The sequence below is a fragment of the Macrobrachium rosenbergii genome, chromosome 9 (genome assembly GCF_040412425.1).
Source record: "Macrobrachium rosenbergii isolate ZJJX-2024 chromosome 9, ASM4041242v1, whole genome shotgun sequence".
Taxonomy (NCBI): Eukaryota; Metazoa; Arthropoda; class Malacostraca; order Decapoda; family Palaemonidae; genus Macrobrachium; species Macrobrachium rosenbergii.
Window position 1 is genome coordinate 49,764,735 of NC_089749.1, and position 21,771 is coordinate 49,786,505.

Below are 21,771 nucleotides of genomic sequence, written 5' to 3' on the forward strand. Positions count from 1 at the left end.
AGTCGAGTATCATTTATAAAGTAGTCATGGATGGATTCTGACTAGTTTATTGGTACATTAGTATATCAGGTAGTGTAGTATGTATAAGGATGTTTTCTTATCTTAGTTCACAAAAACAGGAGATAATTTGTTACTTTCTCTTCAGATATAAAAAATTTGAGACAACAACAACTTGTGACCTATCATGACGAGTTTTTCTGTTTTGTTTATCAATCTGTTTATGTAACTAAAGGTAGGAGTGAAAATAAAAAACACACTGTCAGGTAATTTATTACATGATAAATAAAGATACATCAAACACGAGCATTATGAAAATTCTGTGCTACAGCGCACTGATGCCTGATATCAAGAAACTACATCAGTCTGTAGTCATTTTGTAAACTCTGGTGGAATGGGAACATCAAACACTATAGGCGGGTTTACTGGCACATAATTAATATTACAAGTTGAAGCATTAATGAAGATAATCTTGCCATCACTGGTGATACCATAACCTGTAAAAAGGTGAACAATTAATTGAGCTAGTTTGAACATGATATGCTCAGTTTAGTCAAAACTATTTAAAAGTAAAAAACATCACAACAAAAATTTGTCCACAATAAAACATAATATCCTTTAAAGTACACTATTATACCAAAGAAAAGAAAAAACTTAACCAAAAGCCTGACAGAGCTATTGGAAGCTAATGGTAGTTTTTCATGTAAGACAAGTTTTTAAGGTGTGCCCAGTCAAGAAAGATTACACTGCTGCATAGCCTCAAACTTAATAGCCTTTCAATTATCCATGACATTACAATTCCCCTCATCCTGACAGCTAGGAAACTCTCCATCAAGGATGTCTAGAGTTTTATTCATTTCTTACTTGAGCTGTTTTTTATTGGCTTTTTGCTTTACTTTTTTCAAAACCACTTATCCCCCTGACTTACAGATTTTATAAGTGAAATCTCAACAGTGCATGGAGAATAGCAATCATCCACCCAGCAAGACAACACTTGCCATTCAGATATTATAAAATTACTTTAGTATTTGGTAAAACATATACCTAAAAAGGAAGAACATTGTTGGCATCTTCCAGTAGAAGTAGTTGAAAGCTGATCAAATACTTTGCATTTCAGGGCCTTGTCTAATAGGAAATCTTTACAAAACATCGGATATCGCTATTTTGAAATAGCTATTTGAAGCACAGCCAAATTGGCAAAAATATGCAGTGATGTCTAATGTGGATAATTGAGGCACGTATCAAGAGTAAATCAAAGAAATTTAAAGGGAAACTTAGCAAGCACCCAGAAAGGCTAGTTGTGATGTAAACTATGACATCAGACATAACAGCAGGGTTCTCAGTAGTATGATAATGATCGTAGAAACACGAATATTTGACCCTCTGGTACAATAAGCAATACCTGAGTAGGATATGTGATAATTATTGAAACTGTAAGAGAATATACTATAAACCAATGATAATCTAAACATTTTTATCTGTACAGTCATTCTAAACTTAAGTTGAAACTACTACGTCTTTGCCTCTTAGTGTTCGTCACTTAAATAGGCGACCATAGAAGTTGAAAACAAAGATAGAAACACAGATTTGAGTTAAAACACATACAAAAAAAAAGGAAAAAAAATACAATGCTTGCTATACTGTAGAAGGTGTCATTATCACTGAAAGTAGTAACTGTATTACATTCACACCACCTAGGTCATTGATAAAACTGAAGCATGACTGCCGCTACAGGATTCAGATCTTTTGCATTATAGGACTATAAAAATATTGTTACTTTTACTTACCTTCATGAATATGACCAAATACATGATATTTTGGTCGAACTCTAGTTTGAACTGTTGTTAAGAGTTCTACACAACCTGCCCTTACTCCAGTACAACAGAGATCACCATGACCAACTGGTGGCGTGTGTGTTATGAGAACATCTGTATCACTTGGAATGCAATTCCATTTTTCTAGACACTGTGTTCCCCTAGGTAGATTAAATGCCCAATTGCAATATTCGGGTTGCCTGAAACAAGAAATAAAACATGCTAAATAAAGGGCAGTGAACAATGATACAGTCCAAAATGAAATACAAAACAACAGTTCACTTTCATAAAAAATAAGACAACAGTATACACACTGCCTAACTTCATGGAAATAAAGTCTTCTATCCAGTTTCCTGCCTCATCTATGAAACTCAGACTTCATACTTTTGGCACTGATCTTCTATATGGCACCTTGTCATGTGCCCCCTGGAAATTCAGATTAAAGTATATCTGTTGGTCTATGTTTACTAAATATACCAAATATTTCATGGGAGAGGTCTAGAAGGATGGTTAAGCATGACCTTCCATTAAGAAATTCTTATTAGCTGTCTGGAATTAGACTGTTCAATTATAAGAGCGCTATTATGTCATTTGCTACAACAGATTCAATTGTCTACCCATAAACGGAACCCTATAGGCCTACAGTTACCTGGTTCATCCACTAAAATTACACTAAATATGGTGTAATACTTTGCAGTTTCCAGTCCTTTGCTGCATTTCTTTGTTCCAGGATTGCATTATGGATGTCACAAAATTTTCTACTACTTGGATTACCTTCAGGGAGAGTCCATCTGGACCTTGGAACCTGTTATGGCTCAAAGTTCTCATCTTAACTGTTACATTTTCTTCAGTTTTTTTTTCCTTAATGGCTCATCTCCTTCACATATCACTGGATCACTAGGAATGTCTAAGACATTTTCCACAGTGTACACAATGGCAAAGTATTCATTTAATAGATCTGCCATACTTATTTCTCTCCCAAAAATACTGCCATCTTTATCTTTTAGAGATCCTACAGCATATTTTTAGTTTTCTACTGTTTCATCACCATCACCACCTTCAACACCATGTGATGCAATGGGTCTCTGAAATTCCACCGCTCATGTCTTTCACTAACATACCACAATTCATGTCCATATATGTAGCAATACAGAGTGTACTAGACCAATGTATAATGTCACTTTGCAAAAAATTTTGTAATTCAAAAGAGGCTCAATAAATTCCGGGGTAGATGAATTACTGAGGTCAAAAGAGGTTCAATAAACACAAATGGCTAATATATCCCAGTCAAAAGAGGCTAAATAAATACCAAAGTTCAATTGACTTTTTGGAGTTTAAAATAAAAATTGACATAACACAAAAAATAAAAATAAAGCATGTAAAAGAACAAACCAAGTTCTGATCTATGTAATGATTATTATATACAGTACTGTAATCTTATTTTACATTATGTTTTTTGAAACAACGACAACAACAGAGTACCTGTAACATCCATCACCACATGGATTACTAAGCGTTATTTTCAGTACTGTACTACATAAATGCATCATTATTCATCATTAGCACCGTAGTCTTGTAACTTCAAAAAATATTTTGAACTTGGTTTTAGGAGGGTTGTGGCAATGCTAGGCTGAGTATTTTGGTCATGTTAAAATCATCACCATTATTATTATCATTCAAATTAATAGTTGTGTTTATATAAATGTCTGGTATAGAAGAGGCATGGAAACTGAAGCAAGAGCACAAGCTGAAGTGAGTCTTACTGAGAAATGATGATGAAGAAGGTCAAAAGAATTTCTACCCTTAAAATAAGAATAATTATTACTGATGATAGTTTCATTCTTTGACAATTCATTTTGTTCTACATGTCTGTGTGCCAAAGGGGGATCAAAAACTTCAAGAAGGGGTCAACTGTTTAAAAGGTTTTTGGGCACTTGAGTATTGCACACACATTATATTTAAATAAATCCCATTTAAATCTATAGGTTAAGGATATAGCCACATTATATTTAAATAAATCCCATTTAAATCTATAGGTTAAGGATATAGCCTACAAAAAGCTGCAATAGTAAGGAAATTGTGTCCCTACAAAACCACCCTGGCAATTTGAAGGAGAAAGATGAAATGAGATTAAGCCAAGTGCTTAAAAGAGAAATGTACATCACAGGTGGAGGATTAATCACAATCTCACAGGTGTTCATCTGGTCCTGGACAAGAAGAGACTCTAGAATAATGGGTCAAAACTATTATTGTTGATTATGGTTCTGACCAAGACAAGATTCCAAAATAATGGCTCAATTTTTTTTTATCAGAAACACTATTCTAAAGTTTCTATTTAAGAATCAAATTAAACTTCTTTTCACCAGGAGGATGCTGAATCTGGCACCAAAATAGGACAAATAACATTAAAAAAAAAAAAAAAAAAAAGAAAAAGTGTTACTAACCATGGGGTCCCATAAAGCTTTATTCCTGATATAGTTAATGGTTCATCTTGTAGGTATGTGGCATTTGTGATAAGCTGTAGGGTGTTAGGTTCTGAAACTGCAGCCTTGAGTTCTTCACGCTTCATTCCCAGGTCAGGTATTTCGTTTATAAGACCACCACCTGCAAAGACATGAAAAAATGTTATTTCACTATTCCCACTGGATAACTATGATGATCTGACTGAGTGATCAATGTGAGTAACTTACCATATAACACTAAATGAATAATGGAAAAACAAACGCCAAGGAAAGCTATTAACAATTATTTTTGCGGTTTACAATCCAGTCATTAACAAATATGAAATACAAACACAAGTTTGACAAAGCAAAATTACTTAATATTCTGATTAACAAAGTACAAATAACAGTTATTTAATATTAAGATCAAAATGTTTAACTTTGGATATAAAGTCCAACTTTTACACATCTAAAAATACAGCTGGTAGTAAACAACACTCCAAGTGTACAAGAAAGCAGGCATGTAACACAAACTCATGTAGAAGTTGACCCGTGATTTTTGGGTCAAGAAATCAGTTTTTATGTCCTCTGTAATGGTCAACCCTCCAGTGATAACAAAGCACATTTTTTATCCTGAATGGCCTTTTAATCAATAGACTAAGCTAACTAAATGTTTATGTAGTTTGTATCTTTCCTAGCTTCTTTTCACTCTCCTCTCTGCCCAATTTCCACCACCCATTACAATAAGAGTGAGCATCTTAGCTGTCTTGGGTTCCTTTTGCTCTCTTGCCAAAAATTAGGGAATGCAAGTACAGTATCTGGGGAGCAGGTACAACAGCATCTAAAACTCTTTCCCCTGGCTACCACTACAATGAAGCAATTCTTAAAAGCAAGCTGTATTTTTTCTAGATTCAACCGAAGTCTTATTATAAAAGTGTTCTTCAGTGTAAGTTGGTTAGGTCATCAATTATACAAGTGTTCTTTAGTGTAAGTTGGTTCAGTCATCAAAACTTTTAAAGAGAGAGAGAGAGAGAGATATGGCCATCACTCCTTAGGGGCAAGGTATTGTCACATAATGTTGCAATGTACAGCCTTTGCCAAGTCCTAGGTATTGTCACAATGTTGCAGTGTACAGCCTTTGCCAAGTCCTAACAGTCTTTTCATGACTGACGTGAGAAACTGGTCGAACTGTTCATCATCATCTGCGATTGTCAGTTTTGGGTCATGAATGAGCAAGGGGAGGATGGCTCCTGTGATTTTATACATGCTCACATATATCAATGTGAAAGGATGACAGGACACTTTGCCAGAATTTTATGTGGGTGTAAGAACCTCACTCTAGAAAATTCCATGGAACCCCACTTCCTTCTTGTCTTATGTATGGGGAGATCCAAAGAGATGGTGCTGTACTGTAATGTTCTACACCCATGACCATCCTCCTTTGTTATATGGACAGCAGGAGGGATTACAATCTAAGTCCATAGCCTTCAGATTTACTGCTACACTGTGCAATCACAATATCTGTCAGCATATAAAAATGGATCAAGGAAATTCATGTTCATCTTTTTAAGGTGGAGGCCTAGTGTACAAGGTTAACCTATGGACTATGAGCCAATGGTTCAGTGGTGATTAACAAGTCCCCCCTCCCCCTCAGACTTATACAATACCAAACTACAGTGGTCTCTTGTATCAAAGTTTGACTCAACATATATAAAAGCCACATAATGAAATATTGTATATTACTTCACAATTTGGAATGAAGTACTGTTGTTCAAGGTAAGGTGCAGCTGCATGACAGAAGAGAAGACTTATGTGCAAGCATACAGGAATATGGATAATGTTAACAAAGAAAAGCTGAGAGAAAGCAAGTGATACTGAAAAGGAAAATAATTTTAAGGAGAATAAAATGTTCTACATGGAAGTAAATTCAAAAGGAAACGTTGAGGGGGCACTACAAAGATTTACTGAATTTAGAGGAAAGAATGAGGCAGAGCTGAATGCTGCTAGAGCTGAAAGAGTAGTGTAAGTAAAAAATGCTCGTGGAAGTGACTGTTGAGTATTACAAAGTTAAGTATACCTTAGTTTTACCAGACCACTGAGCTGATTAACAGCTCTCCTAGGGCTGACCTGAAGGATTAGACTTATTTTACATGGCTAAGAACCAATTGGTTACCTAGCAACGGGGCCTACAGCGAGTATTACAAGTGAGATACAGTGTGATGGAGTAGTTGACCATGGTTTGTATGGTATGACTGAATGAGAAAAAGGTTCTGAAAGAATGAAGAGAACGATTGTCTGTTGTACAAATGAAAAGTTTGAAAAAAGGAAAAGGCTGGATGTATCATGCATGCATAGACTTTAAAAAAAAACTTATGACAGAATTCACAGAAAGGCAATGTCAAGGATGTTGAGAGTATATGAAGATAACTTACTGAATGACCAAAAGTTCAATAAATGTGAAGCATGCGTTAAAATAAGTAGGTGGGTCTGGGTGCATTATATCTCTTGGGCCAAGCTGTTTATTATCTTTATGGACAAGTGATGCATGAGGTCAGGGGAAGGATAGTAGATGTAGTGCACAGCCACAAAACGAAAGTGAGTTATGAGTTGAGTGTGAAATGGTTGATGTTTGCAGATGATACAGAAATGACTGGGTTAGTTTTTTTTCAACATTCACAATATTTGCATTCTAATACATCAGAATCTGATCACATCTGTAAACATATAGCAAATTACCTGTATGGGCTGTTTTGTGCTGTTGTCTGGCTGATGAAGGGTTGGTGAATTTAGGGTCAAAGCTTAATTCGTGATTCCCTGCAATAACAATTTTATGCTTGTGGGGAAGGGACCCTGCAAAAAAATAATAATAATAATTACAATACAGTGAGAGAAAACGACCTCTGCATACACAACCATAGTGGAAACCTTGAATAACATACCACATATACATCTACCTATTTGTCTTTCAAAATAATTTTCAAATTAAATATGTGTACTGTATTCATATTGAATACTAATGCACATGTGGTAACCACTATTTTAGGATCATACTTCTCTACTCTTCGGGGGCTCTACTCATCATCAAGGACAAAAATCTGTACGAAAAGACAAAATCAGCACTGTTTTTCCATTTTACTCTTGTCTGCCAACAGTTGCCTAACCATTTACTCCTGCTTATCATCAGGGCTACAATCAGCCCAAGTGCAACTGCACTCCAGTATATAACTGAGCACATTTAAAAATAAAAGACTAAAACATAAATCAATGGAGACACCTTATAGAACTGGTGAGTATCCCCTACCCCCCACCTACCAGCCCTTTGAGATTCCAATGATGACATGTAAATTTCATCCCTTGAGATTCTGATAATTAAATGATGTGATCTGTAAAAAAGAAAATTAGCCATAAATATTTTGATTATGGACAGAGCTGTAGTGACATCTGAAGTGTTGAGGGTTGGTTAATTTCCAAAACAAGTAGAATTTGCTGAGGTTGACTTTCATTTTTAAAGATACTACAATAACATTTTTGTTAAATTTCAATGACTGATTCCAGGCAGCACCTGGGAATACTTCTACATATGAGACTATGGTTTTCACTCTCACAAAACCAAGTGGAAAATTAACTGGTAATTAGCACTGGTACAGCAATCCTCTACGAAGTAAATACCTGGGAACTGCACACACACCTGTTAACAGCACTTCATAAAAAGTTTGGTTATTGGCTGAGACATAACTGAGAATCCAGGGGCTGCATGTGTGGAGCAATCACACATGCCAAATAACAACAGATGAACCTGGGAATATCTGAGATACAAATTGTTAAGGTAAAGTAAAGAACAACAGACGTCTGAATGTAGCTCATTTTCTGTGTAAGCCAATGGAGGTGATCTATAAACTCGTGTTTGTTTGCAGAGTGGTACAAGTTCAACAAAGCAGCTGTTTCTCTATCCCATCAAATCTAGTCATATATGTGAAGTTTAAAGTCCCTACCATCCTAAGTATTAAGATTTTAACACATACAGTATATATGCACATATAATTAATATGCTTGTCATGAAACAAACTTTATTAGGAGAAACCACCTTTAAAGACTGGACTCCCTAGTGACAGCAATGAGGCTTTTTAATATTTTGAATTTGGTTCAATGGCACTCGATGACTATCAGGTTGTTCCTGGACATACATAACCAACCATGAGTTTTTGGGGTTTTTAGTCCATAAAGACCATATGAGTTTTTGGGGTTTTTAGTCTATAAAGATCAAACAGAGCCCTACTGGCAAGGTTTTACATGAAAGTTTCTCCTTGCTACCCACTTCAGACACACTAGTTCCAAAGGTGTAACCAAACCCACTTTCTTTTCTCTAGTCACTTATACTTTGCCACAACAGAAAGAAAAGACATTAACAACTAACAAACTCCCAGAGCCTAAAGAGCAAATTTTATTCTGCCAACATCAAATATAAGTGGACGACAGAACAAGTTTGAAGTACTGTCTATTAGAAAAATGAAATCTTCCTGTTATTGACTTTATTTTGTACCTTTTCATTTTTATGACATCTATTTGATCTCTGGTACTACAGTACTAAAGTTCAACAATACTATTCAATGTTATCAAAGTAATGATACATATAGCAATCTAAACTGCAATTTTGCTTGTACACATACAGTGTGCCAGAAGGTTCTTATTGTTATTCTCACCTATCCAGCTGTTGAACTCTTCAACTTCAACAGCACTTCCACATCGTGTAAAATCACCAGCATGGATAAAAACATCACCTTCTGGTATCTCAAGTTGTAGGTGGGATGTAAGGCTATGAGTGTCACTCATACATACAAATCTCAGCTGAAATATACAAAAAAAGAAAGAAAAGCATTAATTGTAAATCTGATGGGAATACAGTACAGTATCTCTTTTCAAATTACATTAATGTCCTGCTCAAGTTCATTTCAGAGCTCTACATAAACATCTTGCAAAATAAACTTAAATACAGAAAAATATCCTTTACCTAAGAAAGCATAGTATACATAGGCTACAGACTAAACAATTTTTTTTTGGTTTTACAAAATTCAATTACAATTTTAAATAAAGTCGGATACACATAAAAATCCTTTTACAAGCTTAAAGCAAAAGTACACAATTTATACAATTCTGGAGTTTCATGTTATATGTACAATGAACAGTACTAATTCTAATATGCCTAGATTGGTTTATATCAAACTGCGTAAAACAAAAACAAAAAAAATTACAAAATAAATATATGCTAAAAGTTACTACTAAATGATAAATCTGATACATAAAACCTATCATAAACTAACCATACTACCCTTTAAATACACCCATTCATTAGAATCATAAAATCTTGTGATAACTTGACGTGCAGTATTAACATTCACTGTACTTCATTTATGTTAATGACCTTTAGCTTCCTCTATGACATCAAAATGCCTCATTGGACTTAAAAACAACTTCCCCTCCAAAGCATCCAGAGGAGTGTATAATTTACTTATTCCCATCCCATTATTCCCATCCCAAAACCAAGAGATTAAGGAGTCAATTAAATGCTGTGTGTACAGCACTTTTCCTGTACACTTACATACACCTAATAATCGGGCATGCTCTTGTTTCCTTACACATCTACCAACACTAAATATGCAACACATTTTTTGTCTTCAACCAAATTCCCAGCCTACTGGGTCATAATATTACAGCAAATTAATGATGCATAAAGATACAGTCCCATGACCAGACAAATGGGGTTGGCTGAGTTTGTAGTGGATTACAGAACTTGTAACAGAGATGATGGATACAAAACCAGTCATGAGCTCACCAGTCAAGTAAAAGGCAGGGGTTGATAAAAATCCCACTGGAAAACAGAAATGAAGGAAGCTCACTGAAAATAAGCACGATTAATGTTGGAACACTGGTGGGCATGGAGGTGGTGATGGTAGCAAGAAGAAACATAAGACATTTGTTGTGGACAGCAAGAAAGATATAAAGAAACAGGAACAAAAACAAATGGAAGTGACATTAGTTTATATAACATTATCAAAACAGAAATTATTCAATAAAAACCCATCAATTGTAATTAGCCTTGATTAGCAGTGTTGAATTTCTCCAGACACCTTCTTCTGATGTCCCTAAATACAAAACACTATAAGGCCAAGATCAACTGCTCATGCATGTCCCACTAGTAGGGAATGCAGTACTGTAACAGCTTTCCTCATTCTTTAAAAAAAAAAAAAAAAAAAATCATGACAATGCAAAAAAGGAATTTGAAGATAAATACTTTAATTTCCCAGTCTGATGAAGTGAAACTACCTCTCCAAGACAGCTTAAATTAGTTCAAGCTTAAATCATTTCCAGGTTTAAACTTACATCATCAAGAATGAGGCAAAAATTGATAGGAGATTAATATTCTAAATTATCACAAATTATTTGTTCTATACAAACATGAGCTAAGCTGAATCAAAATCCCTTTATATAAAGTTCCTTTGTTACAACCCACCCACTCTCCACTGTATGAGTACCACCAAAAAATTATAGCGGATTATTTCAAATCTATTGGACAAGATGCTATATCATAAGAGAATGCATATCAAATCCTACTAGATGAATTTTCATAAGATATTACTACCTTCTCTGATGGTGTGAACCTTTATTAATCTGCTTGCTCATCTTCTGGTTATTAGTGTCCCTGACCATTTGGAAAGTTCCCTTTCCCTTTCAGAGGTTATGATAGGCTTGAAATGATCTACATACCATAATAATAACAGGTAATAATTTTAAGAGTTGCAAGATACACTACAAAAGGTTTCCTTTCATTTTACACAAATGGGTATTAAAATGAATGTTACAAAATGCCACTTTGCTGTCATAAATCAAATTTCTCTGCCATAACTTTTCGAAGGAGGATATGAAAGAGATAATGTACCCAAAATACTAGACATGAAATGTACCAAACTAAAAAAAAAGGTTAGAAGACTTAAAGGAATATGCAGTTTGTATAGAAAACTAATCACTGACAGCACTTGAGAAAGTGGAAAACAAGATAAAGAATCTGTACTACAAAAACATTACCCAAGTAAATACTTAGAATTACACACTGATGCCTCCAAATATCAACAGAAGGGCTGTCCTATTGCCGAGACCCAGAAAGACTGAGAGCAATTGGTTCTTTCTATATAATTAAAGAAGACAAAACAGTACAGTGCCACCAATACAGATGCCTTGGCTGTAGTAGAGCTGTATTTTCATAATTTTTTATGAGTTCGGAAAATCCTGATCATGACAGACTATCAACTGTTAGCAAATATTTAAAAAAAAAAAAGAGCAAAATGCCTATAGATGCGTAGGTATATCATAGAAATGAGAGATTATGATTTTCAAACACAGCATATAAGAGAATTTTTCACAAGGTATCTACATGCTCTCGGTAGGCAAACTAGTAGCAATCTTGTCTTTACAAAGTGAGATTAATGTAATTAAAGAATCCAAACCTTCAGTATCAAAATCATGTATGCTTTGTAACAATGATAAAATGACCTATGAAGTTTCACTGGATTAATAACTAGATTATAAGTGGAAAAATATTAAAACACCTTTATGAAACAAGTAGATTACAATAAAATTTAAAACTGCTAGTTGGAAAAGAATGGTCATTCACTGAAAGTTGTTACTGGAAGGCTGTTTTTGTTTTTGTGTTATTTTGCTGTTAAAACAAATTCTTCTTCATTTAAACCATTAAAAGTAAATATCAGTAGTGACAAAGAATAATTCTTTCTTTAATTATTCTAAGATAAGACCTTAATTTTTACCTCTCACATTTTAAAATTTGGCTTTATACACGTAAACAGAAAAAGAAATTTATCTGTTCCTCCAAGATTTTGAAGTTGGGTATCCAATATATATTAAAAACTATTAGTGCATACATATCTTTAATGTTAATTTTTATTAGAACATATGCAGTGCTGTAAAAAGGAAAATAATACATTGGTTTATTCACAGGATAATCACCTGTCAAACTTTCCTACATCTCACAGTACCATCACTTCTCTGATTATTTGGTAACTGGATTGATTCCTTACAGGCAACAATAACAAAACAATTACCAAACAGTAATTCTGATATCTTCCAAAGAAAAACTTGCTCTCAGACTCCTCACAAACCACCCACTAAAACTTCATTTACATTCGTGAGGTTGTTTAACCACCAAAAAATACAAAACAGAATCCTTTATCTTAGGAAAAAGGAATAATCTGCATCAAGAGAAGAACTGTGATGAAACATCTTCAAATGTAACTCGCATGGCCATGAAGTAGCTGTAAGGTAGAAGTGTCTGGCCTGACACTGAATTCATTATGGAAAGTAGGCTGGTAAATGGTTTTAGAAACCAAAAACTAATACAGCACTGATGTAGGATTGGTCATTCTGATGGATGACAGTGATTAACTCATAACCTGCAAGAATATAATCACTAAAGTACCATTTTGTTCCTCCTGATGAGACTATTTATCATGACCACACTATCTTTTGTATGAATGGACATGCTATTGCTGCAGTAGGATAAAATGCTCTGTCTTTTAAATATAAGCATGGCATTCCAATAAAAGACAGTGATTACCTCATGTACAGCTTTTTTACTAAATTAGATGCTCTACATAATGTTCCTGTTCACCAGTTTGTTCCTCCTGATGGAAGACAGTGGTTAATTACTGTCAACTGTTTGTTTCTACAACAAAATACGAATCTGTAACCTTAATATCCTTCATTTTCCATTCATCATATGCAATTGTCCATGCATCTTTTGACAATTAAAATTATGAGAAAAATATTTCTGATAAAACTGAACTATATTAAAGGGAAATTTTGGTTCAAGACGACATTTGCATTGTTGAAATTACCCAAACATAATAGGCCAATCATTCTGTGGTTCATCAGCAAACAGAGAAAACAGTCATCTACTTTGGTTATCTGGACAAATGGGAAATCAAATGGTAAATCTACCTACATACACAATAAAATTGAGATAATTACAGTATCAAAAAACTAGATCTTTAGAACCTTCAACAAAGCATCTGGACATGAAGGATCACAACTGAAAGTAGAATAAGAATTAAAATATTAAACGCAACACTTCTCAACCACTGAACATTCTGATAAAAGTGAGTGCAACAGCAAATGATGTGGAAAAATGTGACCAGCCAAGAACTGGAATTCAGGAAGCACACTTGACACAATGAAAAGAGCAAGAATAGCTAACTGTCTCATGGTCTGGGAATCACTTGGTATCATTCCTGGTACCAAGCAGCTCCACTACTACAAGCTACTAAATTTGGGCTTCAATAAACACAAATATTCTTGGAAAACACGGGTTTTGTATGTGTGAATGAATAAATAACCATCATCTTAAAACAACAAACGAAATTACTCACCATATTTTCATCCGGTGGTGTAGTAGGAGATTTGACGTTGAGTTTAAAGACTCGCTGTGTTTTTTTGAGCTGCTCCCATGCTGCAGTGGGATTCTGCGTTGTTGGATGCACGTCAACATGCGTACCATTTTCAGACATCTATCAAAATACCTGACGACAATTAGAAAAGAAAAATCTTTAATAACAATGCGCCCAGCTCAAAAAAAAAAATATTCAGAGAATTTTCATTTTGTGTAAACAAACCATTCCCTTACTTTTCAGTCCAAGATTACAAACTGTATACAGACTAATAAATAAACTGCAAGAGCCAGGAGGAAGTACTAAACGGCATAAGTACGTAGCTCTTTCATAATATTTAATACTGTACACGTAAGAACTAAGTACTTACACATTTATTTCCTCCTGGCTCTTTGCAGTTATTTAGTCACATGATCCTTGTGACAGTATACCACTAATAACTAAAAAGATGGTTATGTTAGCATACATCCTTGTATCTAACCTAACCTATTTAGAAACACGCTCAGCTTTGTTCTACAATAAAGGCATCTACAGCCAAGTGTAGGGAAGTAATTTGCATTTAATGAAGTATAATTATTTTTTTATGATTACGTGCTTGTATTAAACAACCCACTTCCTTGGGGTCTACGTTTAGAGAGAAAGGGGGATAGAAAAGATGGCACTTCTCCAACCAGGTAGATCTAAGGTCAGACAACAGGTTTGTGTTCTAAATCTGTCAAGTTGTCCTTCAACTCAGGTGGTATGTTAGGAAAAGCTACAGGTCTGATTCAGAAATTAACAGAAGACAAAAATGACAAAACAAGGATTGACTGAATATAATATTTTTTAAACATGCAAATATAGCATGAAGGGTAGAGGTACTTAAATGGACGCTCAGGAACAAGATATAAAGACATCGAGGTATTTGTGGAATACTGCTTGTTCCTGATGTAGAAGGAAAAGTAAGACTGGCATCGCTAGCACAAATATTTGACTTTGTAAATCCCTCTACTGTGGTTGAAAATCATTCACTCATTTCTATATCAAGGTATTTTGATGTCATAGGACTGGGGCATTCATCTGAAATAATTGCAGCTGAAAGAGGAAAAAATTTATACAAATCATCCAAGAAACATTCATTCAGTGCATACATCATATATGAATACTTTCATGTCTGTAATCCTTATATGAGTATGAAGTACTGTAGAAATGAAAGTTTAATACAAAAACTGTAATATAAAAATTCACAATAATTAGCATTTTTCTTAGATAAACAGACTGAATTCTTTTATAAGGATATACCTTTGATGAAAGCTGGCGGTTTTTTAAACTTGGCAAAGGGGTAATTAACTAGCAGCAGGTGAGTGGGAGGGGGTGAGGGACCCATTTACTCACTTCTTCCTTGACAACAGGGATGAATGTATTTCATCGTAATACTGTGCTTTATTGAAAGCACAATATTTTGATAAAAGATTTAAGGTTTTCCATATATACAAAAAATATAAATCTTAAGGTTTTTATATATATAAAAAATACAAATTGTCCTGAATTTCAGGATAAAGCCCCACTCCTGAGGTGAGAGGTATTGTGAGAACTTGAATGCGGTTGTTCTTCCCATAGATGTCAATTTCCCAGTCACATAGAGGGCAAGAGAAGGATGGCTCCCATAAACATCTATGCAGCCTAGTATACAAGACAGGGCCCCATGCCAGGGTTTAGCTTTGCATTATCATCATCCTAGAAAAATTTAGACGATCCTGGGTTTACCATAAATGATGGAAAACCAGTTCAGAAAGTAGCAACATTATCATGTAGATCTAGCAATAATAATGCTTTTCTGCCCAAGCCCCCTCTTTGTTTAAAGGGAGAAGGAAGGAGCCACATCTACCGACTTCAATAAACAACCAAGAGACAGCATACTATGTTGTGTAACTTTCTGCAGCTGGCTAGAACAGCACCCTGTATGCCACATCTCTAAAGGAGGAGGAGGAAAAGGTGTACTGGCAGGACCAGAATCTGCTCTCAATACCTACTGAACCATAAAGTTCTTGAATGCCAAGGATGGGGTAATGGCTGACCTCATAAGCCCTTACTTGGGGTATGGAAACATCAACTTTGCCCAAGGACTAGTGTGCCATCTTGACAACCTACTTTAGTCAGAACTAGACAGTATTTTGGATACTAATGAACAACTGTCAACATTCAGGCCCAAAATGTTGAATCCGGTGGAGCTAGTACCCAAAAACCGTTAGTAGACTCAACAGTCTCTTGTCGCAATCCACACCACAAAGTCCCTGTGGGAGAGGCTCCAAAATCTCTGACTCAACTGTCTGGGACTGGGGGGGGGGGAAGTGAGATTAGAACTCCCACAAGGTTGTTCCTGTCATCCAACTAACATGTTAGATCATCCTTCCCTTCCTTATAAAGGGGAACAGTCAGTGCTGAGAGGTTGTAAATATGCCTGGCCTCTGCCTGGTAAGCACAAAGAATGAGGGTCAATGGCAAACACATGCAAACGATCACGTCCAGAACACCTGTGCTTATCACTTCTATAAAAATAAGAACCATCATGCACTGTTGCTCCTATCACAATCTAATAAGAATATAATCTATAAAAAGCCAAAATTGCAAACCAATCAAAGAAAGAAAGAGTCTAAAGTACTACTTCAACCAAAGCCATGGTACACAGCTCACTCAGTACGTCTACACAGTAAGCCAACCAAAGAAAAATGACACAGCCTAATTACTGCCACCGGACTACCTTGTTACCAACATTCAACAACTGGACCAACTGTCACCAAAGGTATTACATAAAAAGATAGGGATCCGTCTTCTCATAGGAACATATGAAACATTAAACACAGAAAAGGTAAAAAATACATAAAAACCTAAATAAAATGAAAAATAAATTACATTATTTATGTATTTGATATGAAATTACAGAGCAATACTTAGTTCCTCACCCATACCCAATATAATGTCAGAAATGGTATAGAAATTATTTTTTGTTTTTCCCTTTGGGAATACTAGGTGAATAAAAAGTTGGGCCTTTAATGAAATAGCCTAAATGCGAAGACTTGCATCAATTTCTAAGTTCACTGCTATTGTTTTGAAGGTGTTCTGTCCCAAGTTCTTAAGCACTGTAGGGTAACAGGCTAGGTCCTCTAAGTACAAACACTACATAAAAGTGATTAAGGAAGCTTTTTTTTTGGTTTCCTGTTAAAAAATAATTATCACTTAACACTCCATACATTCTTGTGATAAAGCGTTAAGTCTTCTGATGCCCTGCCGTTTTAAAAACCAATATATTCAGCTTAAGAATGACTGCCTTCTGTTTAAGCACTGCTGATACTGACGGCATTAACGCCTCTCATAACTGCACTGAATGACATCGACTGAAATAATATGTGCCTCCCAACCTTGAGGTAGAGAATATGCTGTATGCAATGCTAAGGGGAGGACGGGGGTGTAGCTCCCATGCCAGGTAGGACCAAAAGAGCAAGGTTAGATTGAGATGAATCACTTTCATAATTTATTACGGCACATTGGGTCATGCAGAGGTCCAGGGGGGGAAAACTCCATGGTAAAACTGAAGACTATTACCACGGCTCGGTTCCTGCCAGTCACCGAATGGAATATTTACTGCCTTTTGTTTATGTTTATGGTATGGACCCTCTGGGGTAGTTTGCCTATCCAAGGGACACCCCTGTAGCTCATTAACAATGACTCCAAACAAAAAATTGCATAGAATAAAAATTGTTCAGTGGGCCCGATTCTACCCAAAAAGTAACTTACTTGACCAGTTTGCTTGATTTTCCCGAACGACAATTTTTACAGCAGAGCGTAACTTTTTCTAAGTACCAAGTTGACGTGAATGGTGTCACGCAGCACCGCTCTCCCATAGTTCTTCAGATGGCCGAAGTGCGGCGCTCCTCTCAACCCGTAGTTCCTAAGGCTGCCCGGCCTGACTGCGGGAAATTTAATTCCAGCCAATCGTATCTCAGGCTGACTCAGGTCATGCCCTAGGGCTTACGGATTAAATACTTCAAACCAATCATAATGCATTCTATCGATATGATTCATAGGCCTTGGCCAACACCAGTACCACGCTTTCTTTCTTTCTTTCTCGAACCGCCGCGATGGAAAGTCACGATTTTATTTTGTTCCCAGAAGCGATACCTAGAAGGTGTTCCATGTCCATTTCGGGCCTTTTTGGATTTAGTTAAGCGGAGCCGATACTGTTATCTACGTAACATACGTGGTTGGACAGCAGCGACTTTGAATAAGGTAAGCACAGCATTTACCTGCCTTTTCACATTTGTTTTGCTGCTAAGTTAGGTAGGGTTTTTGAGCTGACCCTAGTGTGCAGTTGTTTTTTGTAACCCGTGGCTACAGTGAATACAGATATTATTGCTTGCCAGAGCATACGTGCCTGCCAAGAATCATTAAAAATACGGATAAGGCGCGCAGAGCCATTCCGCCACCCCGATCTGAGACCAGATATGTTAAAAAAATCACCGTTGTTTTTTGTAACCTGTGGCTACAATGAATACAGGTATTACTGTTTGCCAGGGCATACATGCCTACCAAGAATCATGAAAAATGCGGATAAGGTGCGCAGCGCCATTCCGCCACCCCAATCTGAGACCAGATACATTAAAAAAATCACAGTTACAAAATTTACGCCTGTTCTAATGTAGGTAGGGAATAGCCTTACCAAGGTTTCTTATGTAGGGTACAGGTAGCCTAGGCTAGCGTTTTCCGTCTGCCCTGATGTAGGTAGGGTCAGCCTCACACATGCAGTGTAACGGGTCAGCCTCATGTACGTAGATTAGCGGGTCAGCATCACATATGTACTTTGGCGGGTCAGCCTTACAGTAGCCTGTACAACCTTTTGTATGCAGATTAGCGGGTCAGAAAATAGCACTGTATGTTTCAACAAGCAGCAAACACGACTTTCGCTTCTGTAGTTTAGTGGATCAGCCTTATGATTGTAGCCTAGCAGGACAACCTTTTGTATGCAGACTAGCGGGTCAACCTTATGTTTGTTGCATAGTGGGACAAACGTTTGTATGCAGACTAGCGGGTCAGAAACTAGCGAATTTTTTACGTTACAGCCGCCACAAATCCCAGCTTTTGCTTCTCCCCACCCAAAACCCCGGTTCCCAACACGGTCCCCCTTACCGTTTTATTAACTTTTCTGTTGCTTTCCCTTTGGGAACCACCACCAAAAACACGCTTTTCATTACCGCCATTAAGCAAAACGGGAGCTATTTAAAAAGAGCGCGTTTTCTACAGCAATTTTTCAGCACCAAAAGTAGGGTCCTGCGGACTTTCAGTGGCTCCCTCTTTTGTTTATATTTTTGCATTCATCCCGAAGGGGCTGGTAATAAACACGGCATCCATTTTGTACATACAATGGTAGTTACTAAACCAGAGGGGCACAGTAGTAGTCTCCAGCTTTACCAACTCCACAGCCAATAAGATTCTAACACCCTATATTAAATTAGACTAGCCAACTTTGGGAAGATGAGGATGGGAAGCATCCCACTGTTTTTGCTCTACAACTTACAGCACCTCGCATTAGGTCAGGTGGGAAATTCACTGGGCCGCTAGGGCCAGGTAAGGTCCTCGCACCATTGGTTAGGGAAGGGAAGGGAAGGTCATGATTCGACCCTGACAGTGGCCTGTGACATCCTTGACCTTTAATAGGCTATATTTAGCCTTGCCTATCTTGTGGTTCACGCTTTTATGACCATTTCTGTACACTGATAAAATTCACTCATTTGTTGGCTATCCCAACCCCTTCAAAAGTAGGTTTAGTACTGGCGTTACCCTAGAATTGTCGTAAATACAGAGGAGAATGGTTCGCACCAACGAGAACGATGAGTGGGTTAATGCACGAGATAAGGCGATAAGGACTCGGGAAAACGAATAAGTCACTGGAAATTAATTAAAGGTTCACAAGTTCACCTAGAACAAACCTGAAGAGAGCTTGGATTAGGGGCCTGGGGGGTCCCTTTGTTTGCAAAACGAGGGGATGCCCGGAGTAGGCTAGAACTAGGCCTGCAGTGGGCGAGGGGTAGGCTACAGCCTACTGTTACGACGTCTCTGATGATCTCTTCAAAACTGTCACCATACTTCTGAATTTCAGGCTTGAACGGCTGTCAGACTGTTTCCTTTAAAAGTAAACTTCCCAGCAAATGAACAGTAAAAACACTAGGGTCAGCGCAGTCTCTGATAGCTCACCTGTCAGATGATTGTTTACATCCGGACCGGTCGCTCCAGAACCTTTAACGTTGAGAGCTGAGCGCTGATTGGTCGGTGCGGGATCTCCACATTAGCAGATTCATTCATCTGATTTTACACCACTCTGGGTGGTCACAAAAACATTTTATTTATTAGAGTACCAATCTTTTATTTTTTTCTTTTTCTTAGCTGAGGGTATGAGAGGATGGTAAAATGTCAAAGAACAGGTTTCCAGTCAGCTTCACTAAACTTTCGGTTTCGAGCCATACGTCGCATCTTAATCTTGAATAACAAGAAAAAAAAGGGGGTATTGATTTTGCATATTTCTGGCTGTCTAACTTAGCTGTGCATGAAAACTGAAGCTGTTTCATTTGTTCTCATACTTATGCGAAGCCACCGTGTTTTACCGGTATCAAGGTCAGTGACCAGCTTCGGGGTTATTAGCACAAGTTCGTTTTGTCAAGTAAGAACGTCTGTAATTTACAGTCAAAATTATCCCTCCACAAAATCAACCGAAATCATGTGGCACATGGCAGCCACACCTACGATTACATTTCTGGATGAATTAGTTTCTCTGCTTGAGAAAAAAAAAAGACGGTGTCCTGATTCATGAATGAAATCTGGGCTCACTTCCCCATACATAGTTACTAACGAACCATGGACGATGCCCCTTTTGTCCATTGGTATTATTACGCTCCTCTAGTACTTCATGTGTGAATTCGGTTTGGTAATTCTAAGTACTAGCTCCGCGCCTGTTTTTACCTTGGATACTGGCGGTGAGTTTGTTTGTTGTCGGGCAACTGTTATTTGTCCCCTAACTCTACTCAACAGTAAAGGGGTACTGTGGAAATTCGGGGTTTTGGGTGGGGGAGAACACAGAAATGGAGCAGACATGTTTACGTTTGGGAGGCGCCCTGTGGAGGGGAAAAACGAGAGGGAGCCATTCGCCAACAGGAGGGAGTTAAATGCATTTCGCCGTGTTTAGTACCGGTCCGAGGGGTTAACCATACGTTAACACCTTCCCGGACGGGATATGAACCGTTCCAAACAGACGTACCCGTGCTCTGTCTTGTGAAGATCGCGTATGGAAACCCCTTGTTGGAGATGGGCTTCAGGGGTTAATTACAGGTTAATTCCATTCGTGCGGCAAAAGTTGAAGATAAATCGATAATTAGCCACCAAAAAATGTACAAAAAGTCAAGTTAGAAGGAAATCGCCGTCGCGGAGCTACTACTTACGTTTATACCACAGACGTTGGAGCATCGCCGTTGCGAATTTTCTCCCACGACTGGGAAGGTTCTAGGTCCCTGATGGCACGGGACTGGGATGATCAGGCCTGAAGGGCTCTACCAGCAAACATGGAAGTGAAGGTCCAGCAAGATCAAGCAGGGTTTTATAATTTTGGCAATTCTATATATTAGCTCCGCGCCTGTTTTTACCTTTTCAACTGGTTTTTTCTACACTTTTAGGGGTTCTGATGCTGGCGGTGCATTTGATTGTTGTCGGCCAAATGGAATGTCCCTTCGTCGTGTTTAGTACTGGCCCGGGAGGGTTGGGTACCCATACGTTAACAAGTTACTGCGCTTGCCGGACGGGATATGAACCGTTCGAAACAGACGTAGCCGTGCTCTGTCTTGTGAAGATCGCGTATGGAAACCCCTTGTTGGGTGGACTTCGGGGGTTAATTACAGGTTAATTAGACTCGAGCGCCAGTAATGAAAGGTAAATTCATAATTAGCAACCAAAAAACTGTAGAAAAAGTCAAGTTGTAGTGCTGTCGGCGACGCGGAGCTACCCTATAGTTCTACCATAATTTTAATTAAAAAATAGACTAATTAA

At 37.2% G+C, this 21,771-nt stretch overlaps 1 protein-coding gene across 4 annotated transcripts; it reads right to left on the bottom strand.

The window, feature by feature from the left end:
• Positions 1–252: 252 nt before the first annotated feature.
• Positions 253–20,050, bottom strand: LOC136841774 (metallophosphoesterase MPPED2). 4 transcript variants are annotated; one of them, XM_067109051.1, is made up of 7 exons: positions 19,933–20,050; positions 13,687–13,836; positions 8,953–9,097; positions 6,989–7,102; positions 4,256–4,415; positions 1,785–2,011; positions 253–494 (listed from the first exon to the last, which is right to left on the bottom strand). In XM_067109051.1, the coding sequence occupies exons 2-7, from the start codon at positions 13,822–13,824 to the stop codon at positions 370–372; spliced, it is 909 nt and encodes a 302-aa protein (XP_066965152.1). In that variant the 5' UTR covers positions 13,825–13,836; positions 19,933–20,050; the 3' UTR covers positions 253–369. The 4 variants fall into 4 exon arrangements, with proteins under 4 accessions (XP_066965152.1, XP_066965153.1, XP_066965154.1 ...); XM_067109052.1 differs by having other exon boundaries at positions 19,657–20,002; XM_067109053.1 differs by having other exon boundaries at positions 19,668–19,970.
• Positions 20,051–21,771: the final 1,721 nt, after the last annotated feature.

Coding starts and splice junctions, on each gene's coding strand:
- LOC136841774 (XM_067109051.1), bottom strand. CDS start 13,824: ATGTCTGAAAATGGTACGCATGTTGACGTGCATCCAACAACGCAGAAT. Junction 9,098..13,686: donor CACCACCGGATGAAAATATG/GTGAGTAATTTC, acceptor TGTATATTTCAG/CTGAGATTTGTATGTATGAG. Junction 4,416..6,988: donor GCACAAAACAGCCCATACAG/GTAATTTGCTAT, acceptor ATGTCTTTGCAG/GTGGTGGTCTTATAAACGAA.